The following is a 27,496-nucleotide window of genomic DNA, read 5'->3' on the forward strand; positions in this document are numbered from 1 at the left end:
TTTTTTTGTAAATGAACAGGGCTTTGAGTTTTAGTTTGACTGATGAACAACAAATAGCATTTAAATAATAATTTTCTTTCAAATCCAAGCACGACAGATTGTCTGTATTCGTCACTTATCAGAGAGAAGTCACTGTATTAAATCCCACGTGACTACACAGGACTGTTGTATTGACACATTACAGGCTTATGCTACAAGCACAGGTAACGTCACTGTAAGACCATGTAGCATTATTTAAATCCACCGTTTCGTTGAGTGTTGATGTTTTTTTTTATTATCACTGTACGATTTAAATCAGGAATCATTTGGACGAAGTGATAAAAAGTGATGCCATTTTATTGAGTTCCAGTGGTTGGCTGTTAAAGGGCTCATACAAGTGAAAAAAAACACCAGCTAATTACTAACTGATGACTAATAACTGATGAAAGATGAAATTTATCAAACTATGCAGCTAAAATTCTTCTAAACGGAACATCATCAATGTAAAAAGTGAACAACTGCAGCCATGTCGAATATTAACACGATATAGCACAATGTTTTGTGCAAAAAAAGGGGTTTTAATTGGTTCCATTCCCATTCATAGCTGTACATAAAGATCACTTCCTTTATCCAAACATCTGTAAGCAGCGAAATCCAAAGAGTTCCCATCTTTACTACCAAACTAAAAATGAAAATTCTTACAGTACACTGTTGTCAAAATGGCATCGTGTGTATTTTCTGTACAAAACAAATGCTCCATTTCTCTTCAAGAGCCAGTTGTCTAGCCTATAAGCTCTGCTCTGTCAGTAAAACAGTTCAAACCTTCATTTCATTCCTAAACTGTATATTACTGTGCTTCTTTTCCAGTAAACTGTATGTGCCGGTTTTCATCTCTGTGGTGTACATTGTGCATGTCTGGAATAAATGTTACCATGCATGGTCCAAGTTGCCTTCTGATCATACTGCCTATGAGGATGTTTTTGTTGACAGAGACAGGCAGAAGTGAGTTTACTGAGATAAACACCATACGCTAACATGCTGATGCAAAGCACGTATAACGTTTCCTGTGTTCACTAGCTTAGCTTAGCACTAAATACAAAGTTGAGGCAGCTGAGGCTTATGGGAAATGTATTTCAGCATAAACCAAATTATAAACTTTTTTTTTTTTTTTACCTGATGATGCTTCAAGATGAGAAGACGAGGGATCATCAAAGTTATCTTAGCCGAACTTCATGGCAATCCTATTAATAGTTTTCAGGATATTTCAAAAATGTTAACCTTGAAGGTAATGTCAAGTCAGTTTTAACCTCTGGGGACCATGAATGTCCATCCATCCAATAGTCGTTTAGCTATTTCAGTCTGGACCAACCAACAGACTGACTTTGCTACCAGTGTGAAAGAACAATTGCCTGATAGTGAGTGAAAATGGCAATGGTTAAAAAAGAAACATAAGAATATCAAAACATTGTAAGCAAGAACAATTTCTTTCACTCAAACACATGCAGGGAAAATGAGAGCTACACCTGTACAATGTAGCAGAATAAAAGACCGTATTTATGAGTGTAATATTTATGCGTAACTTCAGTTTTTATTAAGACTGAATCAGATTTATTTTGGTCTATGTTATTGTGACAGTCTGTAGTAAGCTCTTGTATTGAACTGCACCGTTGTACAGCTGCTTTTATTATATCTAAACCCTTTACATACAGCACGTCTTGATAAACAAACACCATTTTTCATGGCCACCACAGCTATCGGTTTTAGATGATCAGATTTTGCACACAGCCAGCTCCCTACGCCTACACACCCGACCTGATGCAAACCTTAAACACCACAATCCTGAAACATAAAAACATTGGATTGTGTCTTCTACCATTGAAGGTAAGACGGGTAAAGCATCCCTGATGTTTTTTTTTTTTTACAAAACATTACTTAAAATAGCCAGCTGATTTCTTCACAGACACAGAGAATCGGACTTGTATCTTACACTTACAGCTGCTGTGAATAAACAGACTTTGTGCTTGTCAGAAGTAAGAACTGTAGCACGACCTTTCTAAGTGAGAGGATCTGGTGCTTAGTTCTGCTTCAGTGGCGTTCAGTTTGAGTGGCTGAAATATTTAGGAGTTCAACGCTTCAGCACCTCTGCTGCCGACGGGACAGCGTGTACACGCCTGAACCAAATTACACTGCAGCAAAGGGTTTTCCTCCTTAAGTGAGAGATGAAAATGCTTGTATGGCTGCTGTAAAACAGACACGAGGACATTATACAATATCTGCAGCCTGTTATACTTTTAGTCTTTCTTTGTGAAGATGGCATCAAACAGAGGGAATGAGGACAAGAAACCAAATTTATCCTCCTCAGTCCATTATTGAAGTCGGCCTGTCTTATTTGGATTACAGCCTGAAAGTGTGAGACAAAAACACACAGATGTTTCTCACATGGGCGTCCTTCTTTCACAGTCCAACACCCCCGCCAACAAAGTAAGACTTTAATCTAATGAGTCAAAACCAGTCTGCAATCATTCCCATCTCAGACGAATGTTTTAGTTCCCACCTTCAAATCTCTCATGTCACTTTGTGTACCTGGTGGATTTTAATTAAAAAGAGGTTCAAGGGCTCTGTAAGAAAGGTGAAGAATGATTAAATCCTTGAAAAGCTGATCAAAGCAGTGTTTACATTTGTCTTTTATAGAAACCTAGACGTAGTCCACAGAACTGGCTGGTTTGATGAAGACATTTTGCCACTCTTTAAAAAAAAGACTCCATATTTCCTTCTGTCCTGATGAATCAGGACAGACATTATGTGACCTCACTGAACTGATAAAGGAACTTGGATAAGTGACCAAAGAAGCACAAGCTGAAACTGAAACACTTAGCTGCTCCTGTGAGATCTAAACACTCACACATTTGACAGCTGACTTCATATTGTGCATTTCAATTATCTGACTGAAAGATTACAAATAAAGGAAGTTATTAAAAGTGCACATAGAAATTTTGATATGACGGCACCTAACGATCATTCATAATCGATTCTTCTGCTGATTATTTCTGTTGATGAAATCATTTATAAAATAGTCCAAGCCTCATGTGACATATCTGAATTGTTTGTTTTGTTTAACCAGTAGTGAAAAAGAACAGTTTACTTGACTTTACAACTAGGAAAAACTCCTTCTCTCAAGGAGCTGTTCATTTGTTTTAAAAATTGCAATCAATGATCAAAATGGTTGCCAGTTAATTGATCAATTCTGCTCCAAGCATTAATTTAACGAAACCACAATGTTTAATCCAGCCAGGGATTTGTTTCTGTGTCTCTTTGTTTAATATCAACTCTCTAATAGAGGTAAAATACTAAAAAGAACAACTACGGGATTTTTTTGAGGTATGGAAATGTGGAAAAAATAATAGTAATTTACAAGCCCCGCTGTGGCGTCCTGGTAGTTAAACTTCAAACTCCAAAATGAGAAATCCCAATACTTTGTAAATCATATATTTTTAAAAATAAAATGTTTTAAATGTTCAGTATCTAGCAGTGTCACATACTCTTTTGCACATACTATATGAATAATTTATTAATTCACATTTTACAGCCCACAATGAAGTAGTCCCACTCCATCAATTAAAAAGAACCATTCAACTTAAAAATTCTTCAACCTGTGAAAAACATGATACATTACACATTCTCACAGTCTCTTTCCTTCGTCTCCCTCCAAGTAAGTTATCAATATAATTGTTTAAAATCTTGTCTTATTTGTACTCCTGCTTTCCTTCCCCTTGTTGATAGAAGAGCACCCAACTACCAGCCCTCCATCTGTCCCACTGTTGAATACAAGTTCAGTAGTTCACGTTGGTCCCATTCAAGAACTGGACCAAATAAACGTCCTTCCATTCGGGAGCCTCTAGGGTCCTTCAATTACTGAGCTCAGTCTCCTGTGGTTCCCACGCTACAAAGAAAGCAGAACAATCCTGCTCCTTTAAAACATTTCACCAGGTCGGCATGTTCAGTGAAAAGCATAGAGCAGGAGGAGAATGGTGCAGACGCCGATCACTGTGCCGAGGATGAGGGAGTCCCGTCTCTTCCGCAGGTTGATTCGTTGGATGAGATTGTTGATGGTTGGGAAACGGTCTAGGAAAGTCAAAAGTCAAGGACGATCACAAATATTATATTTACTTTTTAAGCTCTAAATCTATTTTAGAAAAGCTTTTACAGGTGACAGTTGCATAGAGGAGCACTGTGATTTGATAGCAAAAGAAACAGCTGCAATAAAGCCGACAATTATATAATGCCCAACGTTTACCGTAAAATTTTGACTGACTGAAAACATTGTGAATACACAACATGAATAGCAGGCATGTACCGAACAATTTGTCGATGTCATGCAAAAACCTACAAAAGTGTGAAAATTCTCGAGACCACTCACAAATAGAAGGATTCTGATTGGGGCTTAAAGGCAATTATTAAAAGTCAAGACGGACTTCTTTTTATCGGAGCACCCCAGGGCTGTGTTTTGAGCCCCCTGCTATTCTTCCTGTATACACACTATATAGTAACCTTTGACTCAAACACATTCATCAAGTTTGGCGCTGACACTGATGTGTTGGGCTTTATCACTGAAAACAATGAAGCCTTGAGGAAGACAACCTCCTCCCGAACGTCTGCAAGACTAACGAGATAATCCAAGATGACCCAAAGTGGACTTTGGGCAAGAAGCAGGGAAGGAATTATGCAACCTTTTAACCTCAATGAGTGGACAGCTTTAACTACCTTGGTGTCCACATCACCGAGCGAGACCCAATAGTAAGAGCTTCTTCCCCACTAGGATCCTAAATGAGGACACTGCTGCGATTGCTGGTATCATTATTATACTATTATTATGACTTAATTAATTATCATCATTACTTGTTTAGTTCATTTAAGAATGTATAGTAGGAGCTAACTAGAAATTTTATTTTATGATTATAGGTGAGAAATAAAGATAGAAATCATTGTTTGTTAATAATAACTAATCAAATCTAGAGTGCTAATGTGAACCATTAAAAGGTATTTTTGAAACACAAATATTCCTGATGGAATAACTTCCAGGATAACCAGGAACCTTTAGTTTCCAGTCTATTGTGTGCTTTCTTACGCACACACACACACGCACACACGCACACACACAGCGTGAAGGATACTGGCCAGCGTGTTGACCCTGCTCTGTATGGATTTCAGCAAGCCCCTTTGGGAGGTCATGTTCTCCTTGGTCGCCATGGCAATACTAAAGAGACAGAGAGAGAAATTAGTTGAGAAGTGACAACAATACAGCACAAGGTCGCAGTCATTAGTACTGTAAGGTGCCAAAGAATCCACATATGATATTCAGTTCAGATCCACTAGGAGATGTTTTTTGGAGAAATGAGCATTCAGATTAAAGGATTAAAAAGGTCGAGTGGTTTAAAACTAAAATTAAGAAAAAAAACACATCAATTCAAGCCCTAACAACTGCGCTATACCACCATTGAGATTTGGATGTAGGAAGGCCTATGAGTGATCCAAGCGATTCTAAACGTTATTTTTAATGTCAAAACTCTGTCTACAGTCAGGTCAATGCTACAAGGAAAAGTAACTCATCCCATCACTTTTTCCTTCAGCTTTCACGTAGGTGCCTTCAGTATGTGTGTGAGTCTTCTCAGCTTGTAGAAGGGAGGTGTAGGATTGCTGTGATATTGTACCTCGCTTGCTCTCAAACCTGGGCCTCAGCAACTTTCAGTGCAGGAAAGTGCAGCTGGCAGGAAAAGTTTCAGGCTCCATGTTTGCCTTCTGTGGCATCTGTTACACACAATAATCAATAGCAGCTATTGAGCCCACCTTTGAGCCCTTCAAAGTAAAAATACGGACTTAAGTTTAGTGTTTACACACTCAAAAACATTTTTTTTTCATCACAACAAATATATAACTCTTGAACAGCAGGGTAAGAATTAGCCACAGGGGACAGACTCCACCCATCCCAGGGTGGCAGAGTCCCAAAGGAGGCAGATCAAAACAAGGTAAATGAAATCATCACAGCTGTTTACTCTTTTGGCTGGCAAAGTTGATGAGCAGTGTGTGTGTGTGTGTGTGTGTGTGTGTGTGTGTGTGTGTGAGCCTGAATACAGGTAAAGACTGAATTTGCAGTGTGTAAGTTTGAGTGCGTGTGTGTGGAGGATGGGGTGTGTGGGTGAGGTCATGGCATCCCCTGGCAGTCTGCAGTCTTGGCGTGGAGCTGTGTTTTGGGGATCATGTTCCCCTCAGTCAGGAAGAAACACTTTGCTGACTCCAGCAACCCCCGACAAGCTTATATCTCAATGATAACCAGCTCATGAGAATCAGAGCTGGAGGAAAAGGATTCCTCTTCATGGACACACTGTATGTGATCAGTCAGTGTTTAAAAGTGACCTGGAGTGGTCACAAGTTGTCAAGTAACGCATCAAGTGAAGTCGGCTGAAGTCAGTTTTATTTATATGATCAAAAATCAGAAATCAAAAGAGCTGTGGCGTAAAGAATAACCTTTAACGGGAAAAAACAGAAACATCAGCAGTTTTTTTAAAAGTTATTTCCATATGAAAGCACACCTCAGCATTTGTTTTTAAAGTGGATTTTTTTGTGATATGCATCACAGAGAAATAAAAAGTTGTCTGAGTTGTCAAAGAAGTTAGGACAGGAAGAGGGCACTCCACCTTTTATTTTATTATCATCTAAAAAAAATGAAATCTAAATACAAGAAATGCTTTCAGCTGACAGAACATTTCAAATGCAGATAGAGAGATGTGGATTGTATCAGTTAATTTATCCTGTGGGTATTTAAGATGTGACCAAATCTGCAGTCTAATGTAAATCATAATCTTAAAATTACACACCTTGAAAAGTGTCTAGTCACATCGACACAGCACAAACAAAACTTGCATGTTAACCACTGAATTGAACTCCTTTGCCAATCACAAATGTATTGACTAACGAGGATTAAAAAACACAAAGGTAAAGGCTGGTTTGGCTGCAGAAGCTCAGAAAAAGGGCTGTGGGGAATTTAACTGCAAGGAACATTAAGTTCATTGTTAAAATAAATCTTTCAAATGTGAACAATAAAAACTTGAGAAAACAGCAAGTCTGCCCACTCCTTTCTTTTCAGATGACAAAGGCTGAGATATCCAAAGGGCACTGCTCACATTTTACTCTTTGTCAGTTTATTTTCTTATATTACAGTTCTAAAATTGGTGTAAGAGGGCCTTTTCATTTTTTAAATTTCTTTACTCAGGGTTAGGGTTAGGTCATCTCTGCCATTATTTGTTTACAGGGGTTTAACCTGAGCTTAACAGGAGCTGTTATGCTTGACATAGAAAAAAAAGCAGGTCTTACCTTATTGTGTCATCCATCAGTCGGTCCGAACTACAAACAAAGAGTAGGAAAAAGAGAGGAAAAGAAAAAGACAGGGTTAGCTAGATAATGGCATGAAACAGTGTAGCAAACAAAGAGTAGTCAGTTTCAGGTCGGTAGTGATCAATACTGAATTCTAATCGCATCGTTACTTGACATTGAGCCCAACAAAGAACTGAATTTCATGTTGTTTGGGACTGGATTTACTTTTGTTGTCTCCGTATCAGTCTTATCACATTGTGGCTAACCACCAGGTTTATCTTGAACACAGCATAATGTACTTTGGATGTCCCACCAATATCATTGTGGTCACACCTCTGTGTGTATGTGCTACTTGTTTCTGTGTCGTTCATGTCTTTGCTTGTGCCAATCGACACAAACAACAGTTCCTAAATGACACAAAGTTGTATTTGTGTCATGTAAGTCAAACATATATTTAATCCCCTAATCTGTTGTACATTTATGAATAAGTAAAAGGACAAAATAGCGTGACAGTTAAGTAATTTTCAAGTTCATCTTGTGCTCATCACAATGACATGGTGTCTGGACTAAGTAGACCCAGAGAGGATTCCACCTCAGGGATCCTGGAGCTTAATCCTCTGCAACTTCTGCATTAAAGAGGGAGTGTCAAAGGTTTGCTTTTTGTCCTACAGAGAATATTAGGAGGCATACACACACACACACACAGACAAACACACACAAATTTTGTGTCTCAGGTTGCTCATAAACAACAATGCTCTCAGCAGTTTATTCCCTAATTGGAATCAATTTGGATAATGTTCCAGTGGACTAAAGGAAACCAAACAAGCAAAACTGCAGGGATTGTATTTCATAGCACAACATCCATTCAGCAGCTCCTCATTGTCACGCTCAATATGTTTCTAATAGGCTCTAAATAAAAAGTTAGAGGAAGGGATTCCCGAACTTTATCAACACCAAACCACAGCCACCTAACCATCTCCAACCCTTACCTAAATATACTTTATACCATAACCATAGACAGTCTACAACCAGTTTTTTATAACTGGACACAGTGTTTAAAGCAAAGCTAAACTTATTCTATTAATGAAACCAGTACTTTTAAATGGTGATTGGATATACAGCATCACAAAGGTTCCAGGAGTGCACATCCCAGTACAAGAAAACAAAAAGGTCTTTGTCACAGCAGACATTTAGATTTTTGACATAGCAGGAAAATCACAGGTGTTATTAACAACATTAATGATGGCTCAGTTCGATTAAAGTATTACAGTAAGTTATGACAGTGTCACAGTGAGCAAGCATGCACAATGCCAGGATCCCAAACTGAAGCAGCTAAATGTAATTTGGTTACAATTTTATTTTTTTGTCCATATATTCTTTGATCGAACTCTTTCTTTGGCCTTAAGAGGTTTTCATTGGCGAGCGTGTGCGTCTCCTTACATTCAATGGGTTGATCTCCCTCTGCATTGCAGTTTGTTTGTTTTTTATTTGTAAGTACAGGAAAACATACCATGAGGCTCTGCATGTGTACATGCATTGTTGGCAAGTATGTGTGCTGAGCTGACGTTTTTGCTTTATCTAACAGATGCTGGGCAGCCCTCAAAGGAGTTTCATAGATTCAGTTTGTCAAAAATGATAAATCCAAGAAGGACCTACATAATCTAAAAAGAAAACAGAAACATAACCATAGGAAACATGAGGAACACTGCAAAGCTTTAAAACTTGTAACTTTGATTTACAACACCAAGCAATACCATCCAAGTATTGACCAACTGATCTCTCAGAGGACAGACCATTTTCTGGGTTATATATTGATGTAATCAATTTCAGATTGGTCCTGCTAATGTCCTGCAATGTTAGGGTCTTTCCTTCTTCTAATGGGCCAAACAGGACTGACCTTAACTAGTCAACATGCATGACTTTAATTGTAATTCCAGTCTTTCCCCAATTTCTGATTTCGTCCTGCACTTGGATTTCATTTTGATCTACATTCAGCATAGTTCCTGGAGCGGTATGGGAGAGGTAGGAGGGATCCCGATGGACAAGTAATGCTAATAAATGAGACTGGATACTGCAAGGGACAACACAGAGTCACAGTGTGGGTTGTGTGCCGCACACAAGCACCAAACTGCTATTTGCAGTAGTAGTAGTAGTTGTGATATCATATTTGCTATCAAAAATTGGTTTGGATTGACCAAATGGGATGGTCACTGGCTCAAACAGATTGCTGGAGCAGATTGGTGTAGCAAAGAATACTGCAAGTACATGTAATTGTGGTGATCGTGGTGAGGTGTAGACCAGACAGCTGCATGACATGGTCTTAAATAATGAAGAAAAAAACATCAAGGTGGACAAACAAATGAATGAGAGAGAAAACCATATAAATCATGAGCTGCACAGCAAAAGAGGGCGGTACGCCTTGAGTTTTTCTATGCGGAGATGAGATGGAGGGAACCAAGCATACATCTTTTGCCTCATCATCAAGCTGCTGTAATGCTGAGCTTGATTGTATCATCACGATGTATATATGTGGTTTCGTGTTTGAGTGGGTTCCTTCCACTTCCCCTGGTCAGTGGTGTTTTGCTGCAGTCATTAAACCGCTCATTAGCTCCAAGCTAATTGCCTTTCCCAGTGTGATGAATCAAGCTACTGTGCCCACATGCTTGCATGCTGTCTCAATCACACATAAACATAGAAACAGACAGACTGCTTACTGCTCACACGAGTCCATTTTTTGTTCGCATTCGGTTGTACAACCAGTGGTAAAAAATGATGTGTGCATTGGCAGTGCAGGTACCACTCAAAGCCTAAACGGCGACAAAAGATTGATAGATGATTAAAATGATGACTGAATTTCTTTTCTGTTGACTCATCAATTATCTGAAGTGGTTTTCTGAAAGAAAATACCGCAATCTTCTGAGAGTAATGCTCTGTCAGGTTGGCTTTTAGAGCATTGTGAGGAAACTAATAGAATCAGCCAGGTAAACTGAAACATTAATTACTTCGCTAAGGAAATAGTCCTGCAAATCTTGGCAGTGGCTGTAGAAAGCAAACTGCATCAGCAAAGAGGAGAAGTGGTCACAAATCAAAGTTCAGACCTGATTCAAAATCCATTGCATCATACCCAACATATTTGATACATTTTCAGATATGATCTTTATAACACTGACCCCTTCGTCGCCCTTCAATCACAATAAATGCACATAAAACCACGCAAAAGAAAGAAGGCTTCTGGAGATACAAGCAGTAAAATCTTTAAATTAGTCGTGGCAATCAATAGTACCGGTACACAATCTTAATCGTGATGTGTTTATATGAAAATGGACTTACATCATAATGGACGGATAAATATCAATTGGACAGTGAACTTAGGTGACACACTCAACAAAAGCTCTCATTTAAGTGCTTAGGTCCATCTTCTAGCAGCTTGAACTGACTGAACTGCATTAAACACTTTCACTTTCTTGTTGTGTAAACCTCTAAACATCTTGAAATGAATTAACTGTTTGGATCCCTCTGGTGTGCCAGAGAGAACCGGGTGACACTTCAGCCTGAATCCTCATAGCTCTCCTCTGCTGATTACATTAGCATATCAGGGAACTGGCAGCTCAGATCGAAGTGGGCAATGGGCCAGGTAGACAATAAGTCTCAAACAATGAGAGACAGAGAGAGAAAGAAAAAAGGGGCAATAATGGGAAAGAGATTGTGGCATGCTGGGGAAAAACTGTTCAAACATACCTTTTGACATGTGCCAATTATGTCTTTTTTCCATCCTGAGCATCGCTTCACAACGCATCACACTTAGCAATAGTTTTAAATGACAATATAGGACATATTGCTACAAATAAGACCTTGGAGAAAGTGAGGTAGATTATACTGGCCATCAGGGTTCTGGAAGTAGAAATCCAAATAATTTCCCCCATAAGTGTCTTCTGTTACTGGGTATTTGAGCTTTTCAGTCATTTGGTTGTTCTGTTCTGGATTAATCAAAGCTACTGAAGTAAACTAAAAGTTCAGGTTTATCAGAATTAAAAATAACTTGATGAAGACAAAGATGACAAGGATCGGAAAGGGATAAAGGAGACCATGGGACACAGTATTAAGTAAAAAGGTAGTTAGTCATAGCTGATCAATTGGACGCCTTTTTAGTTTTTAAAAATATTTAATTACAGGCTGCATCTGACCCGAACCTCTTAGTAAACTTGCAAGTTTTAGAGAAAAAAAAAAACACATGGTGGATGCTAATGGAGAGTCAGATGACTTCCATGACAGTAATTTTCTCCTATGTCCCTGGAGGGATGATAAATTTGTACAAACTCTAAAAGATTTTTAAATAGCTTTTATATGCTGCATGATTGTATTGCAAAGTAATTGGATATTAAACTTTCAAGATGCTATAATATGGTCCAAAAACACTCACGCAATTCAGACACTGAAGCTCATCAACCCAGGGTGATCAGGAGAGAGCATCACTAAATAGGCATGTTAGGACTCCACTTTATGAATGAGGCAAGTGCGTCTACAGAAAGAATTTTACTTTCAGTTGGAGGCAACTAAATACAAAAATAAATAAATTAAATAAATAATCCTTTGTTGGACAGGAAGTCCTTATCAGAGTGACCACTACCATTAGCGCTCTTCCAGCATGAACTTTTAATGGACCTGCCCCTCCCTCCCTCTAGTTTATTCATGAACAGAGAGAGATGGAAAAACAGATTAGAGATACAAGGATGGAGAAAGAGAAAGGGATGAGCTGAACTCATAGACAGCTACAGGAATATCTTATAGTAGCTCTAATAACTATACAGCATCAAGTTAAAGTTAACCAACACGAACAGTGAGCAGCTGGCGCCTGGCAAAGTGTGTGTTGAGATCTTGGCTACAGCCGAGCCAACCAGCCTGCACATCACAAGCTGCAGCTGTCCACCTGGTATTATCTCATCATGTAATGTGTAGGCAGGTCTGACTGATGTCGCACTAAACAAGCTTCATCACTACCAGCGGAAACTAGTGAGGAAACCATTTTAAATATTAATCTTTGCATATCTGTCTCGTTAGATTCTGCAGAGGATAAATGCAGCCTTGCAAGCACTCCACCCACAGTCTCATCACTTGCCAGTATATTACAGACTCAAGCATACACACAAAAACTATACAATGCTGCCTAAACTGTTTGCGCATATTTTTTTCTCATCATTACCTATGTGAAAAACATTTTCATCCTCATGTAGTGTTTTATCACAAGCCGAGCTGCAAAATGACAACTCCACTGACATTTCTCTATAACGTGGTTTGAATAATAACATTAAAAAAGAAAAACATCTCAGAAATCTTTCTAGATCCAAACAGATCACATAAGCTCACATGAGGGACAGCTCAGTATTCAGAAAAGAAAGCATCACAGGCTGTATCAGGACGAGCAAGTTAACTCAAATATCTCTTCATCGAGGATCTGTGCTCTGACTTCAGATCATTGCTCTGGCCCGTTAACACATTTTAGTCCTTTTCTCCTAAGACCCTCTTTCCTGTTTTATGGCTCTAATAGGATCAATCAAGCGTAACTCGATCCTCATCACCAATCTCCTCTTTCCCCTCCCAGCTTTGTCAATGGTCTGGGTAAGCCCTCTATTATGGGTTGTTGTTTAATAAGATAATTTCATTATCAATACCCTGATCAATTGCGCTGGATTGGCACAAGGGCTCGACTGCTGGGAATGCAAGCGGCTGCAACAAGCTGGAGGCGGTTCAGCACGATGCGTTTCCAGCCAATCCTGTTCTCATTTCACATTTCTATGATTATTTTATCATCGGAATTCAGTTATTTGTGGCTATTTGAAGCCAAGATTAAATAAATGAGAAAAGAATGGGTCAATATGGGTAATATCAGAAGGTCCTGAAAAAACACATTATAGAAAAACCAAATCCCCTTTTCTTCACTCGAAAGGGAGGACGCAGAATATAAAAAAGGTACACAGAGGGTATTTTTCAGGCCCACTTACTTAGTGACAGGGCAGGAAGAATGATTCTCTGTCTGCTTCAGTACATGAATCCATTAAAGTATTCACTTGGGTCTTTCCTAATGCTGGAGTACCTATGTGACTACTAAGGGCGTGACAATTTTATTTGTAATTTATAATTTGAAATTTGAAAAGATACAAGGAAGATTCACTAGACGGCAGAAGGGTACTTCACCTGCAAAAAAGGCACCTGCACCCTTTACAGTAGGTGGCTTCATGTAAACATAATATGTGATGTAGACTAGCAGGCTTGTTGTGGGTAACGCCAGGATGTTGCCGCAGTCAGAGAAAAGTTCATACTCTAAGCAATAGTTAATTTACTTTAATCAGCCATAACGTGGCTAGATAAGCATAATAGTTACTGAAAAGCTGTGTGTCGTGTTTCGTTGTCGCAGAAAAGAAATAAAAAGTCCTTGTTCATGCAACCATCTTCTTCTTCTTCACAGCAGATAGCAAGTCTGTAGATTACTGATGCCAAAATATCTCTTTGTAAAGTGCCATTAAAAGTTACTTCTTGCTGGGGCAGCAGATAAAATTCCAACTTGTAGTAGCAACAGATTTTATGGCAGAGAATACACAGTTGTTCTCAGAAATAATTCACAAGACAACTTCTATTAAAATGTTCTTATTCCAACCACCACCATTTTCAATATGTTTAGTGTACATAGCATCATTTTTATTCTTTTAGATATACATAAGGCTTTTTTGTTAATTTTGATTAGGAAATCTGCTGATCCAGACAAATTACCAAAACAACTGATCATTTAATATTTATCCAAAGAGTACTCTTATGTAAATCTGGCAAAAGGATTTCTCGAACAACGCCTAATGTTCATGAAATATATATTTGAATTTTGCCATGATCACCTGTCCGTGGGGTTATTTTATTGGGCTGCACTGTATTTTTAAAAAGTTGTTTGTTTTGTTAAGTTCGCCACCAGTATATACACAAGACTCTATAAACTCCTTTTCATTTTATAAATTGAGAGGTAATCCATTGGCCACACCATGTCAGAGCAGGTAAAGCTCGTTTTGAAATGAATTAAGAGGTTGTTTTTTTTTTTTTTTTTAAATGGGGAATAATTGAGGTATTATTCCTTTGAGAGGTTGAAACAGGAAACAAACATTTAGCCAAAGAGATAATCAATCAATCAGGCTGCTTTGTATATGTCGGCTATGTCCAAACTATCAGATGGCATCCTTGAGCCTGAGCAGTGCTAAAAGCGCTTCTGCGGTTTATGTGTTTTGTTTGAGTGTGTGTGTGTGTCCTGCTGACATCTAATTTTACTTTCTACACAGTATGCCTCTCACACACAGGTACACACACACACAGATTTCACCAGCTTTACTACCTCATGCTGTTCTGCAGTGCTTGAGAGTCAGCCAAATGATAGTAGGACACTAATGAAGTTGCTGGCAGATCATGATTTGACCTACTGTGTGGGTATAAAAAGTCTGCCTAACTTTTTTACAGCTTTAAGTTGCGTTATGCAATAGAGGAGCAAGTAGTTTTATGAATTTGCTTACTCTGTATCGTGAGGAAACGTGCCGATATGTTCTTCAACATCAACAATAAAGCACAAAAGGTTTTTGCCCCAACTAGCCAGGAAAGCACTCAAATGCAATCTACAGTTTCTCTATCTTGAAATATATACGACAAACTCTGGATTAATGAATGCAACATTAAGAAAAATAGGCTTCACAGTATAAAAGCATAAAGATGTAATGCCAAAGGGCTCTAGAGCTTAACAAGCAAACATCACTATCCAAAGTTATTTCCAATGGCTGTACTGCACCATCAAGATGAGTTATCCTAGCTTTTATTTTTGGAAAGCTGAGGCTACTGCTGTGCCAGGAAAGACTGCACAGCTCTGGAAAAAATGGCATCTATATTCTCCTTTGAACTGCCAGGATTAATATACCAAAAGTAAAATATGCTCTAAGCAAATTAAAAAGTTGGAGTCTTGATTACTTTTGATTTTTAGAAGACGAAGAAGAAGAAGTAGACGAAGAAGATGAAGAAGACGAAGAAGAAGAAGAACAAGAAGAACTTACTTTCTCAGGTGTTCATGCTCCTTTAGAAACAGCTCTGTTCTTCTGTTGTTGACCCCGGAGCCACTCTTGTAGGTCCTGAAAGGGGCACACAGACACACTGGTAAATTATGAAGCATTATTTGGATGATGTGACACTAAAAAACAGTGATAGAATGTCCGATGTAGACATCCGAGTCAAAAACATAAAGAAGGGTGACAAATTAAAGAAGAAACCCACCAAATGTCTTAGTAAGGTGTCGAGCCACCATGTGCTGCCACGTGGTGCTTCGATGTGCATTAAATATACATGTATCTAAGCTCTACTGGAGGTCTGAACACCATTCTTCTAAAAGACATTCCCACATTTGGTGTTTTCATAATGGTGGTGGAGAGCACCATCTAAGACGTCGGCATTGCAGGCCTGTAGCGTTCACTTGGTGTATACCACACATGCGCAAGTCCACTTGTGGAGAAAACGGTAAAGAATGACTAATTTGACCAGATTACCTTTTCCCCACATCTCTGTAGGCTAGCGCTTAGGTTTTTTTTTTTTTGCACCACTGAACTCTCAAATATGCATCTATCTTTGTAATGAGGGGTTTATGCACTGCAGCCCTTCTATAATATCATCTCTATGTAATTGTAGACGGGCTGTTCTTGCTGACAGCCTGATCACATCCTGCATTGACATTCAACCGAGCAAGAGTTCCTCTCCTGTTTTTTTCTTACGTTGCCTTAATGCACGAGCAACACGCTCGTCACGTCCACAACTTCCAGCTCTCTCTTTCTCCATATATAAATGCAGATTTAGTTATTTTAGTCACAGTTGAGCAGTCTTTGTCACTGAAGCTCCCCCAACAATGAAGCCTTGTTCAAACACACTCGCATCTTTTCCTCTTGATACAAAATCAGCATCAACTGGGCATGTTCAGCATTTTATGCAAGAGCATGATGGAAAGTTAACTGCTTCATTGTTTAGTGCAGTACACCTGTGTGGGAGCATCTACATGTGTTATGTTTCTCCACTCATTTATTCAGGCTTTTGCTTTGATTTGTTCCTTGTCTCACAACCATACCTTAAAATAAAGTCTTATTTTAGTGATCCTGACAGTCCACTCTGACGGTTAACTGACCGTCGACATCCTGTCTGAAGGCTGTTCTCTAATGATACTCGTCTCTTCATGCTGGTCAGAGAAAAAACTATTTGACTGGCTATCCATTTAAAAAAATAAAAAGACCACAGAGTGAGAGCTGTGGGCAGTGTTTTTTTTGTTTTTTTTTGCAAAGTGTCTGTCTGTCATTGTCCATGCAAGCCCATCTGTGGTCAAGATTTGACGGTCTTACATGTCCATCCTGCAGAACATTAGGGACCTATTGACATCTTACATGTCCATCCTGCAGAACATTAGGGACCTATTGACATGGTAAAAGGCCTTGCTGGACCTTAATGGTGTGGTGGAGTTTGATGGTTCACACAAACTGCAGACAAAAACAGCCAAACAGGTCTTTATCTAACTAACTCGTGAATTCTTCTACTATTCTTTGCCATATTCAACCTGATCCTCTGACAAAAAGCACTGGTGTAACTGCTGTGTGAACCAATTTGTAGAAAATAGAAGTGGGCACCAATATCACTGCATTCCCCGTTACTGTTACAGTAAATGCCTTCCTGTGGTTCACCGATGGAAAGCTTTTAATGTGAAGCTAGCAGCAGGAAATATTCAGTTTGCATTAGCAGTAACTTAACACAGAACCGTTATGGTTATAGCAGAGCAAAAATGACTTATCGGTCGGCTGAAAGCAAGAACAGGATGGTAGGAGTGGAAGAAACCACCTTATGTTACACTGGATGTTTTACCACACTAAGAGCTGCACAATCCTTTTATAAACGTTGCTTTCTCTCTGATCACTTGCACGCATGTTGAGCAAAGCAGTTTTACTACATTACATGGAACGACAGAGATGGTCATCTTGTTCTAAAGCAGGGCCGTAGATAGCGAGCCAGTCTGGTTCTTCCCTCCTATGGAGCAGCAATAGAATCACATAAAATCACAGCTCTGCGTGCCACATCGCAGCTAAAAATGTCATACTGGGAAGAGGGAAACGGCCAAAAGAGCTTCTTGGCCTGACAACACAGACAGTGGCTCAGAGTGGGCGGGTGGGAAAGCGGTTAATAAATTATTGATTTTGTTCATGACGGCTTACAATTCTTATACTACTCTAATCATTGGAAGAGACAGATTCATGCACATATTGATAGATACAATCAGAAATGGTTTGCTCCATTACAGAGTTATCTGGTAATAAAGCAGTCAAAGTTAATGCGTGGGTTGCTACGCCACTCTCGGAGTGAACACATCGCACCCAGTCTTCTTTTGCTTGATGCAACTCTAGCCGACAGGATCCCTGAACAGCTGACTCCCAGTGCTCTCCTGGTTATTAAACACAGCCCCACCCTCCTGTTGGGCGACAACGGGAACTGTGAAACACAAGAGCGTGCATACACATATACCATAGACACCCTACCCCACCCCAGCTAACTGCAAGCAGTCCAAGAACAAATGTGCCTACTTCATCCCCAGTGCGCCATCCAAAGAAATACTATATTCAGTGCACACACAGCACACTCCTCAGTGGCTGCCTTGAGCCCATGCTGGTCCACCCCGCCAAGCGGAGCTGATGCCTTTGTGGGGCTAGAATGGCCTGTATTGACTGCCAGCTTCATCACTCCAGCAAGGCTTTTTAAAAGGGCACCAATGTAAATCACAGGCGGGCTGTCATTTTTGTTGCTGACATTTAAAATCAAAGCAGGGGCAAGGGAAGTGTTCGGTCTGAGCTCAGCTCTGCTCCATGCTATGGTTATGAATGGCGCAGCTGTGTGCAAGAGAATATGTTTTGCTGACGGTGTCTGCCGGAACACTGAAAGATATTGATAGTGTTTGTCATGTTGTCAATGTCATATTGCTCATTTAGTTGCTCGCATAAATGGGACTGTGTGCACTATTTCTTTTAATCAGTATTGATTTTTTTGTGTGTGTGCAGTATAAACGAAATGGACACACATACATTTACAGTGAACAGGCTTACTCCCTGCCCAAGATCTCTACTGCCCTCTACCTGACATAAGGGACAAAAGGCTCAGCTGCAGCAGATGCTTCCATCACTTGATCAATGGTTACAAATGTCAGAGCAAACTGACCTTAACATTTTGCTTTCCAAACACAAATGAATCCACAAGGTATTTCATTCAAACGTTTGAAAAATGTGACTTGACCTTTATCGTGCTGATGTTTTGAAGTTCTAAACCATCTCAGACTTTAGTTTGACTTTGAGAAGATCAGAAGAAAAGTTGTGATATCATGTTGGCTCAGAGTTTTGTCTTCTCAAGCTCCATTACAGGAAAAAATAGAATAGAAAAAATACAGAAAAATAATAAGCTAACCATCCAGTCGTCCAGGATACGGCTGCTTTCATACACTTAAAATCCTACTTTATTACTTTCCCATGCCCCACTGGCAAAGGTCAATGAGGGAGAATCAGGGCATATTGCTCTTCAAATGAAAGTGTGTCATGTAAAGCGTGACTCGACGTCTCATTGCACAGCGCCGTAACAGCAGCAATTGTAATTTCCCTACCTGTAAGATCAGACGTTTCCCTCATTAGCAGCCTACAGGCACATTAGTCATCGTTAAGCTGAGCACCGGGTCATCAACACTTGCTCATTTCTATGCATTAGATTCATCAGCACTGAGCTCATTAGTAAGGTCAGAGGCGCTCCTTAGCAATGTGATTTAATGAGAAGATTGAGTGAACTGTGTGCATGTGGTGCTGACCTTGTGGGATGTAACTGCCTGAGCAGATATACAGTTATTTTTTGATTACCTCTGTGCAGCCATGACTACAAATTATCATTAAATAATAATGGGTTGGTTGGTGCAAGTAGTACAAAAATAGATACTTAACTTTGTTCATTTACACATGAAGAAATCTCTTTCTCCAGGGTTAACTCCAGTGATTTAGGGGGATATATTTATTTGGCAAACATGCAATATACTGTATATAACCATGTTTTCATTAGTGTATGGTCATCTGAAAATAAGAATAGTTATGTTTTTGTTACCTGAGAATGAGCCTGTTATATCTACATACGCCACAGATCTTTTTTGCCATGTCTTTACAGTAGCCAGAGCAGACAAACTACAGACATTTGATATTTTCACGTGTTTCACAGCCACCATAGTTTCTCCTTCATGGTTGAAATGGAGTCCGAGAGGTGTTGCAATCCACAACCACACCATGAAATGGCACTAAATTCTACACACTGCTCCTTTCATGGGACCTTTCTTGTTTTCTAATAAAAATTTAAATAACAATTATAGCAGCAGCAATAATAATGACATAATACAAGTTTTAGGAAGTAGTTGCTGGCAAAGAGGCAGATGCAAGCTACTTTAGTCACAATCTGTGTATGTCCCTGTATGTGCAAGTACGCAGTCTCACCAACACTTTGGGATCACACTTTTTAAAAAATTTTTATTTAGCAACACTGTTTCAATACATTTTAATGAGCATTATGAGTGCCTAATGAGAAAGAGTTATGATAGAAAGTGACTGTGAGGCCTTTGAAACATGCAAGACTACGTGAGGTATCCGCAGATGCGGATCTGCGTACTAGTTTAATGGACGGGGATCAATAGGAATCCTGCAGTGCTCACAGTATGCTCACTGCTGTGTCTTACAGATCAATAAGCCATTACAAAAAAAAAAAAAAGACGACAGGAGTCATGGTCTGGGGGAGCCTCCATCTCATTTCAATACACTCACTCACAACTGAGCCAATCTGAGGAGAGGACACACTTTCTCAATACAAGGCCAAAGAGGCCATGAATCTTCTTAGATTTTAATGGACAACATTTTTCAACAGCGTGTCAAGTGGAAGTCAAGGTTCAACTATCCCTCCAGAGAGTAAGGTCTACAATACAGAAGCACGGTGAATAATGCCTGGCAGTTTTTATTCCTCCAAAGCCACTAAGATCAAACACAAGCAATGCATCACATTATTTTGGATGCTTGTACCATGTAGAAGTTTCACGTGAGTGGGAAAATGAGAGACTGTGTGCTTACTGACCACCTTTTTACCAGTCAATACATTCAATAAGTTAATCAATCGTACTGTGCATTGGAAGTGCACACCACAGTGTGTATAATAAACTACAGAGACCATATTCCTATAACTGTGAACACATGCTTGTATATTAGCTGCATGGTCAAATCAATCATAAGTTGGTGTGACTGGGTACTCACTCAATATCTTTCCTGACAGACCCTAGCAGGTCTTCCCTTTCCCGGATGGCCAAGAAGTTACCTTTGGTTTTGTGGAATTCATGCGTGTAATCCTGTGTAGAAAACACAAGCGATAAATACCGAATGAGAGAACACCCTGAGGTGTGTGTGCCTAAAAATAATGCTTAAAATAAAATAGTTGTGTTCTGCAGTGAATTTTGTAACGTTTATTTACAGAATGCTTTTGTCAAACTGGTATTTTACAGAAAACCAAACATTTAAAGTAAAATACATTAAGAATATAGAAAATAGATGAGAAATGAGAAGAAGAATAACGGGGCAAACCTGTAGGATGTCTCTGTGTCTCTGAAGCGTGTGCATGAGCGCAGCATTGAGAGAAGCCGTGCCCGGGGTGTTGGTGTACTCTGCCATCTTGTCATTCACTGCAGTCAGCTGAGAGATGGGAAATTAATGAATGGATGGAAAAACACATCAGAGAAACCAGGAGATTGACAGATGAGGTACAGGCACACAGAATCCCAATACAACATGGTGCACATGCAATACAAAGAGCCACATAAAAAAAACACATAGGGATGAATGCATTGTACATTTAGTATCAGAATATCACAATGTAGCTGTTTTTACCTTACATGTCTTGCATTTGTGTCACTAACTTTAGAGACAATACAGCACTACTCTTCTGTTATGATCTTTTGTTTGTGAAGTCTACCTGAAGTGGACTGCTGCATGAGGAATGAAAAAATATCTTATAAATGTTAAAATGTTTGAGTTGTAATGAATCAACTACATTTCCTGCATACGAGCTTGCAGCCTGCTCTTTCCTTGATGGAAAAACAAGAGCTTTGGCATAAATCCAGTGCTGTTCTTATTACAGTCTTTTTGGCCTTTCACGGCCCACTGGCCCATGAGAATTTACTTACTTTAGCCAGCAGCTGTTCAATCTCCACTGACATGGTGTCAAACATCCTGTCCTGGGTAGAGTTGTTTAGTAGTGGGGTGGTGTCTGACCTTGAGGAGGAGAAACGGAGAACAATTAAAAAATGCTGACTTAAAGCGGTTTGTTTTTACTAATGTTTACAATTTTAAAAATATAAAACATTTCCAGTTGAGTTGACACACATTAAAAACTGCAACGTGTCATACTCCACCCACCAGAGGGGAGGAAACAATCAGTGCCACAATAGGCAACCAAGGACTGAAAGGGGAACATAATGCCTGTAGCCCGCTAAAACATTAGGTTTCAGCATGCCAAAGGATTATTTTAGCATCTTATGTCTACCAGAGAGGAAAAGGTATGTTGACAAACTCAATATAAGGAAGGGGGCAGCTCCACCGAGTGTCTATAATAGCAAAAGTAACTTTAGCGGTCATTATCATCACTGGTTATTTGTCATCTGTCAATCATTCATCATTTTAAATGTGTAAAGTACATGTGAAAGATATATTTTACCAGCATTTGGCTGGTGGCTGATGCTAAGAAAGGGTGTTCAACTGAACAACGCAGGATCTGTCAACTAATGTAGTTACACTCAGAGACCACAAAGTTGTATAAATTTACTTGATAGGTAAAACAGCTTTTTTTGTATTTTGTAGGTTGTGCAATTGGCTGTTACAGTCCACTATACGACAGTATCCCTTTTCTGATGGGATAATAAGAAACATTGATATTTAAAGGCCTTGCACAGTTAAATTGGCTTAACCCTCTCAGTTTGTCTGTACAATGTAGCCATATTGTGTCAGGATATCACAGAGTTATATAACTCACAGGTTATATAATACTGTTTACCATTTAAAAGGTGTACTGATAGTTCTCAAGATCTCTACAGGGATGTTCCCCTTCATTTACCTCCTTCTTAGGATATTGCAGCTAGTGAACACTCCTGGAGTTTGTATGGATATAATGTATTGTTCACAGACACTTCCTTCCTGCAGCCACACTTTCCTGTGCTGGCAACCCCCCACTCGCATACACAGGCCCTCCAACAACTACAACTTAGGCCATGTTTGCACTTTAAAGAATGTTAAATGTTGGAATAAACTATGTTGTGTGACTGAGACAAAAAAAAAACAGCCTTTGTCCTACCACAGATTATTGATTAAATCTCAAGTTTACTTTTATACACCGACCAGCCACTTCATGAGGTACACTTGTACAATCAAATGTGATCCAATACCACGCTGCCATAAATTATACTTTCATGAAGCTTATTATGCTTCAGCTTTAGTTTAACTATTATGTTTACTATTGTGGTTGTAGTTTGCAGTAGTCCTAAACTGGATAGCATTATACTGAGAGGTGTTTCTAATATTTTGGCCACTCCATTTACATACATCATAGGACTATAATATGAGAAACTGAAAATAGTATAGTTATAATGCTCTCCTGTATAACAACAGCACCCACTAAGACCTCAATAACAAACATAGAGTAGAAGTACAACCTCTAGTACAGTGTCAGCAAAAACTGAAACATTATCAGCTTTACAAAACTTGAATTTATGGCAAAGTTGTTGGATCATAGTAATAAGGTGGTATATGATCCCTATATTTAAAGGAGTAGACATCAAAAATGTTTGGCATTTCTCATTAAAAATGGCCTGAAATTATTAATCAAAATAGTTGATAGTTAACTAAAATTATTATTCTAAGCATCATATCTCAACCCAGTCAGGTCAAACGTGTCCCATACTGTTAATGCTTCTTGATCAAGTTCAAGTTCAAGTCAACTTTATTATCAATGCTGCCATATGTGCAGGACATACAGAGAATTGAAATTGTGTTTCCCTCTTATCCTGGTGCGAACTACGGAAGCCCTAAAAGGCCATACATAGATACATTTTATTCCACCCGTTTTCCCGTGATAACAAGATAATTAATTTTAGATCTCGAGAAAACAAAACGATAGTCTAGTGCAGGGGTGTCCAAACTGTTCCACAAAGGGCCGGCGTGGCTGCAGGTTTTCCTTCCAACCAACCAAGAGCACACAGTTTGACCAATCAACACTCTGAAGACTGAGATCAGTTGATTAAATTAGTCAAGTCTGGTGTGCTCTTGGTTGGTTGGAACAAAAACCTGCAGCCACACCGGCCCTTTGTGGAACAGTTTGGACATGCCTGGTCTAGTGTATTAAATCAAGTGCGCCCGTATTACAGAATGTATGGCAAATGCATGTAGTCCATGATACGGAGCGAGCAAACCTATTACTCCACTGTAAAATCCCTTCGATCCATAATTTCTGACAAAGGTTGATACACTTGATCTCAGGACCATCCTGACTGTTCACTCACTCAGTATGAAGCATATTTACTCTATCATTTTTGAGCAATTCAGCCTCAAAGTTCATTGTTTTGAATTGAAATGGGCATTATGTACAATATTTACTGTAAAATCTCTTTGATCCATAATTTCTGACAAAGGTTGATACACTTTGGCTAACCCTCACTCCAGTCCTGAGATCAAGTGTACAAACCTTTGTCAGAAATTATGGATCAAAGGGATTTTACAATGGTGTAGTAAGGTTTGCCTGCTCCGTATCATGGACTACATGCATTTGCCACACAAACTTGATTTAATACACTAGACTATCGTTTTGTTTTCTTAAGATCTCGAATTAATTATCTCGTTATCACGGGAAAACGGAGGAAATTATCTCCTTATGGGAAAACGGGGGGGGAATAAAACTTATGTATGTATGGCCTTTTAGGGCTTCCGGAGCAAACAGCAAACATGAAATATAAAATATAAGTAAATAAAAATATAAAACATATATACACAAGCTAAAAGAAAGACAGTGGCAAATCTGGAAGATGTAAAAAGTATAAAAAATAGTATGAACAATATAAACAGAAACAACAGTCTAGCAGTATGGCACAGTAAAACATTATCAGTAGAAATATAAATATGGCAGCATAGACAGATGTGTTAGTCTATGCTTTTTTATCTTTATGTTCCCTATTTATTGTGTCTGTTATGCATCAAAACACCAAGGCCAATTCCTTATATGTGAAAACATACTCTGATCAGGAGCAGTCTGACTTTGGCTGGATGTATTTTGGAGTATTAGTTGGGTTTTTACTGTGTACTACTCCCAAATATTGCTGAATGAATCCGTGCAGACTTTTGCAGACAGATTTGAGGTCGTTGACTCTTAAAGACTTACGTGTCTCCTCGGCGTCCATCCCTGGAGCTGCTGTAGCTGGTGCACAGTTTACTGAAGGACACCAGCTTCAGATCAAGTTCATTCTCCAACTGTCTGGCCTGCTTTCGCAGATCTGTAACACAGACACAACACAACAATTTTGACTTTGGAGGGGGGTGGTGGTGGTGAGCTAACTTGCTAAACATTACACCAACAAGGGAACACGGTTTCTACTAACCACCATGAAATAAAATATAAAAACAATAAAAAGTGTCAGAGCCGACTGTCACTGTGTGTGAAGCGGTGACAGGTTTAACGGCTTAAGAGGAATAACGTTAACTTGCATGGCGATGTGTGAGCTAGCTAGTTGTCATAGAGACACGTATGACGTATAAAGTCGAAGGCGCCAACGGTGACAAATTAACTGTTAACGCTATAAACACAGGACTACATGTTGCTGCAGGTGTTGTTTGCTGTAAACTGACTCATATTTTCTCTCTCTTACCTTCCCAGTAGTTGCTGCTTCCTATCCCTGCCATCTTTGTTGTTCTGGGACGTCACCAAGTTCCGGGTTGAGTCACGTGTCACAAGAAGACGTCTCCTTAACCACCAGCGCTGCGCGTGCGTGCGTGCGTGCGTCCGTGCGTGTTTTCATGGCCCTCAGCTGAGACTCGCAGGCACCAACACCACCCAGGATCCACATGGACCAGTGGCTTTTATAAAACAGCGCCATCCAGAGCCAATGTTGGCCTTTCGCGACAGTTTCAACAAGTTAAAAAAGAAATATCATATCGCAGGGGACTTTACAACACCTGCACCTGATCATGTTGTAGTCTCCTGTTCATGTCCCATTGCTATTTTTTTTGTTCTTGTTTGTTTTGTTTCGCTTATGTTCTACCTTAGTACCTGTTTTGCAAATCTGCACATTCTTAAATCTGCACATTCTACTTTAGTACTACACTTGTGTTTCCCTCCTTGCGGTTTCTATTTTTCGCTGCTGTGTAACAAGTGAATTTCCCCGTTGTGGGATCAATAATAATAATAATAATGCATTTTATTTCATAGGCGCCTTTCTGTCACCCAAGGACACCATACGAGTAGACAGCGAATAACAGAAACAAACAAAAAGAACCATAAAAGTATATCAAATTACAAGAATACAACATAAAAACAGGTTCAGGTCAGAATCAGATGGAAAAGGCAATTATAAACAGGTGGGTTTTAAGTGCAGACTTAAATTGTGAGTGAGTTGATGTTCCTTATGACAGGAGGGACAGGGGCACCGTATAGGGGGGAAAGTTAGGACAATTCCAAAGGCCCACGACTGCCAGGGGCCCCAAAAAATAGGTAAACACCAATATAAAATTATTAAACCAAATTTTGTCATGGGGCCCAATATTCCTGGTGGCACCCCTGACGGGGGGTAAATAGTTCCAGAGCTGGGAAGCAGAGCGGCTGAAAGCTCTGCTCTCCATGGTGGTGAGACGGGTGGAATAGACAGTCAGGTGAATTGGTTGGTTGTAGGTGACTACATTCACCTACAACCAACTAGCGGGTCCGCAGAGGTACTGTAGGGGGTCCTCCAATTTTTGTCATAATAATTGACAATTTTCACCAAAATACTGATGATGAATCAGTGGACATGCACAGCTCTTGGCATTTAATGACCAATAATAATTATGCATGAACTTTTTTTAAATCCATCATAAACACATAAGATAATAACCCAGTATATAAATAGGTTAATAAGGTGAAATAAAAGTTGAATAAAGTCAATATAAATGTTATTATGTGGGGGTCCCTGTTTTGTTTGTCTTAGGTTTTGCTTGTAATATTACTCATGTGTTTTGTGAACTGCTAAGAGAGGGTAAATCCATCAGTCAGCATCAGGTCACGTGTGATGGAAATCTCAGGCCTATCACATTTTGTTGATAGGCACATATCTTGAGATATCACATATCTTGAGAAATCAGTTTTGTTATCTCAAGATTTCAAGAAAATTCAAAATACTTTTATAAGTTACTTAAAATCTTGTTAACATTAATAATGGAAAGTTGATGTTGTTTATTGAATGAACAGGCCAATGTCTGTGCTAAGTCTCACCTTACAAACACATTAAATCATCTGGAAAGAAATACATAAACATACTGTGCAAAACAAAGATAGTGGCTAGAAGGTATCTTTATTGTCTACTTTATGTCAGTTCTTATTGCTATAGCAGTGTTACTTTTTTAATTTTCTCATCAGTTTCAGGCATCAGTGTCTCTGTGACATTATAACATCTCTCTATAACCTCTTCAGATCCATTATTATTCATCATGTGTATGCTTACATAAATAATTAGAAATCCTAATTTTAATGTAGTGATCCATCATACCACTTATATGTAGGTAGGCTATGAAAGAGGTGTGACTTGTCTGCAACAATTTGTAATTTTTCCTGACCAAGTAAGACGTGCCACTCCTTGTTTGACTCCTTGAACGGTTTCAGTCTCGTTCAGTGTGAGTTAAGTGAGTGAGTCACTCACCGATGTCGGAAAATGATGCCCTAATCGGATTAAAGATCTGTTTGTTCAATTTCACCCATCAAATCTCTCATAGAAGTGTCCCAAAAATAATAGCAGCACCAAACAATGCAACACAAAAGCAAGAGA

The 27,496-nt window shown here is 39.2% G+C and overlaps 1 protein-coding gene across 1 annotated transcript; it reads right to left on the reverse strand.

The window, feature by feature from the left end:
• Positions 1-3,520: 3,520 nt before the first annotated feature.
• On the reverse strand, positions 3,521-25,482 carry gosr1 (golgi SNAP receptor complex member 1). The gene is made up of 9 exons (XM_019272495.2): positions 25,349-25,482; positions 24,865-24,976; positions 21,626-21,713; positions 21,027-21,134; positions 20,703-20,794; positions 15,420-15,494; positions 7,348-7,377; positions 5,151-5,233; positions 3,521-4,101 (listed from the first exon to the last, which is right to left on the reverse strand). Exons 1-9 carry the CDS (start codon positions 25,380-25,382, stop codon positions 3,977-3,979), a joined length of 747 nt encoding a protein of 248 aa, XP_019128040.1. The 5' UTR covers positions 25,383-25,482; the 3' UTR covers positions 3,521-3,976.
• Positions 25,483-27,496: the final 2,014 nt, after the last annotated feature.

Source organism: Larimichthys crocea, chromosome VII (genome assembly GCF_000972845.2).
Source record: "Larimichthys crocea isolate SSNF chromosome VII, L_crocea_2.0, whole genome shotgun sequence".
Lineage (NCBI taxonomy): Eukaryota > Metazoa > Chordata > Actinopteri > Sciaenidae > Larimichthys > Larimichthys crocea.

Coding starts and splice junctions, on each gene's coding strand:
- gosr1 (XM_019272495.2), bottom strand. CDS start 25,382: ATGGCAGGGATAGGAAGCAGCAACTACTGGGAAG. Junction 7,378..15,419: donor GAGCATGAACACCTGAGAAA/GTAAGTTCTTCT, acceptor CTTTGTTTGTAG/TTCGGACCGACTGATGGATG. Junction 4,102..5,150: donor CAGGGTCAACACGCTGGCCA/GTATCCTTCACG, acceptor TGACTTTCCTAG/ACCGTTTCCCAACCATCAAC.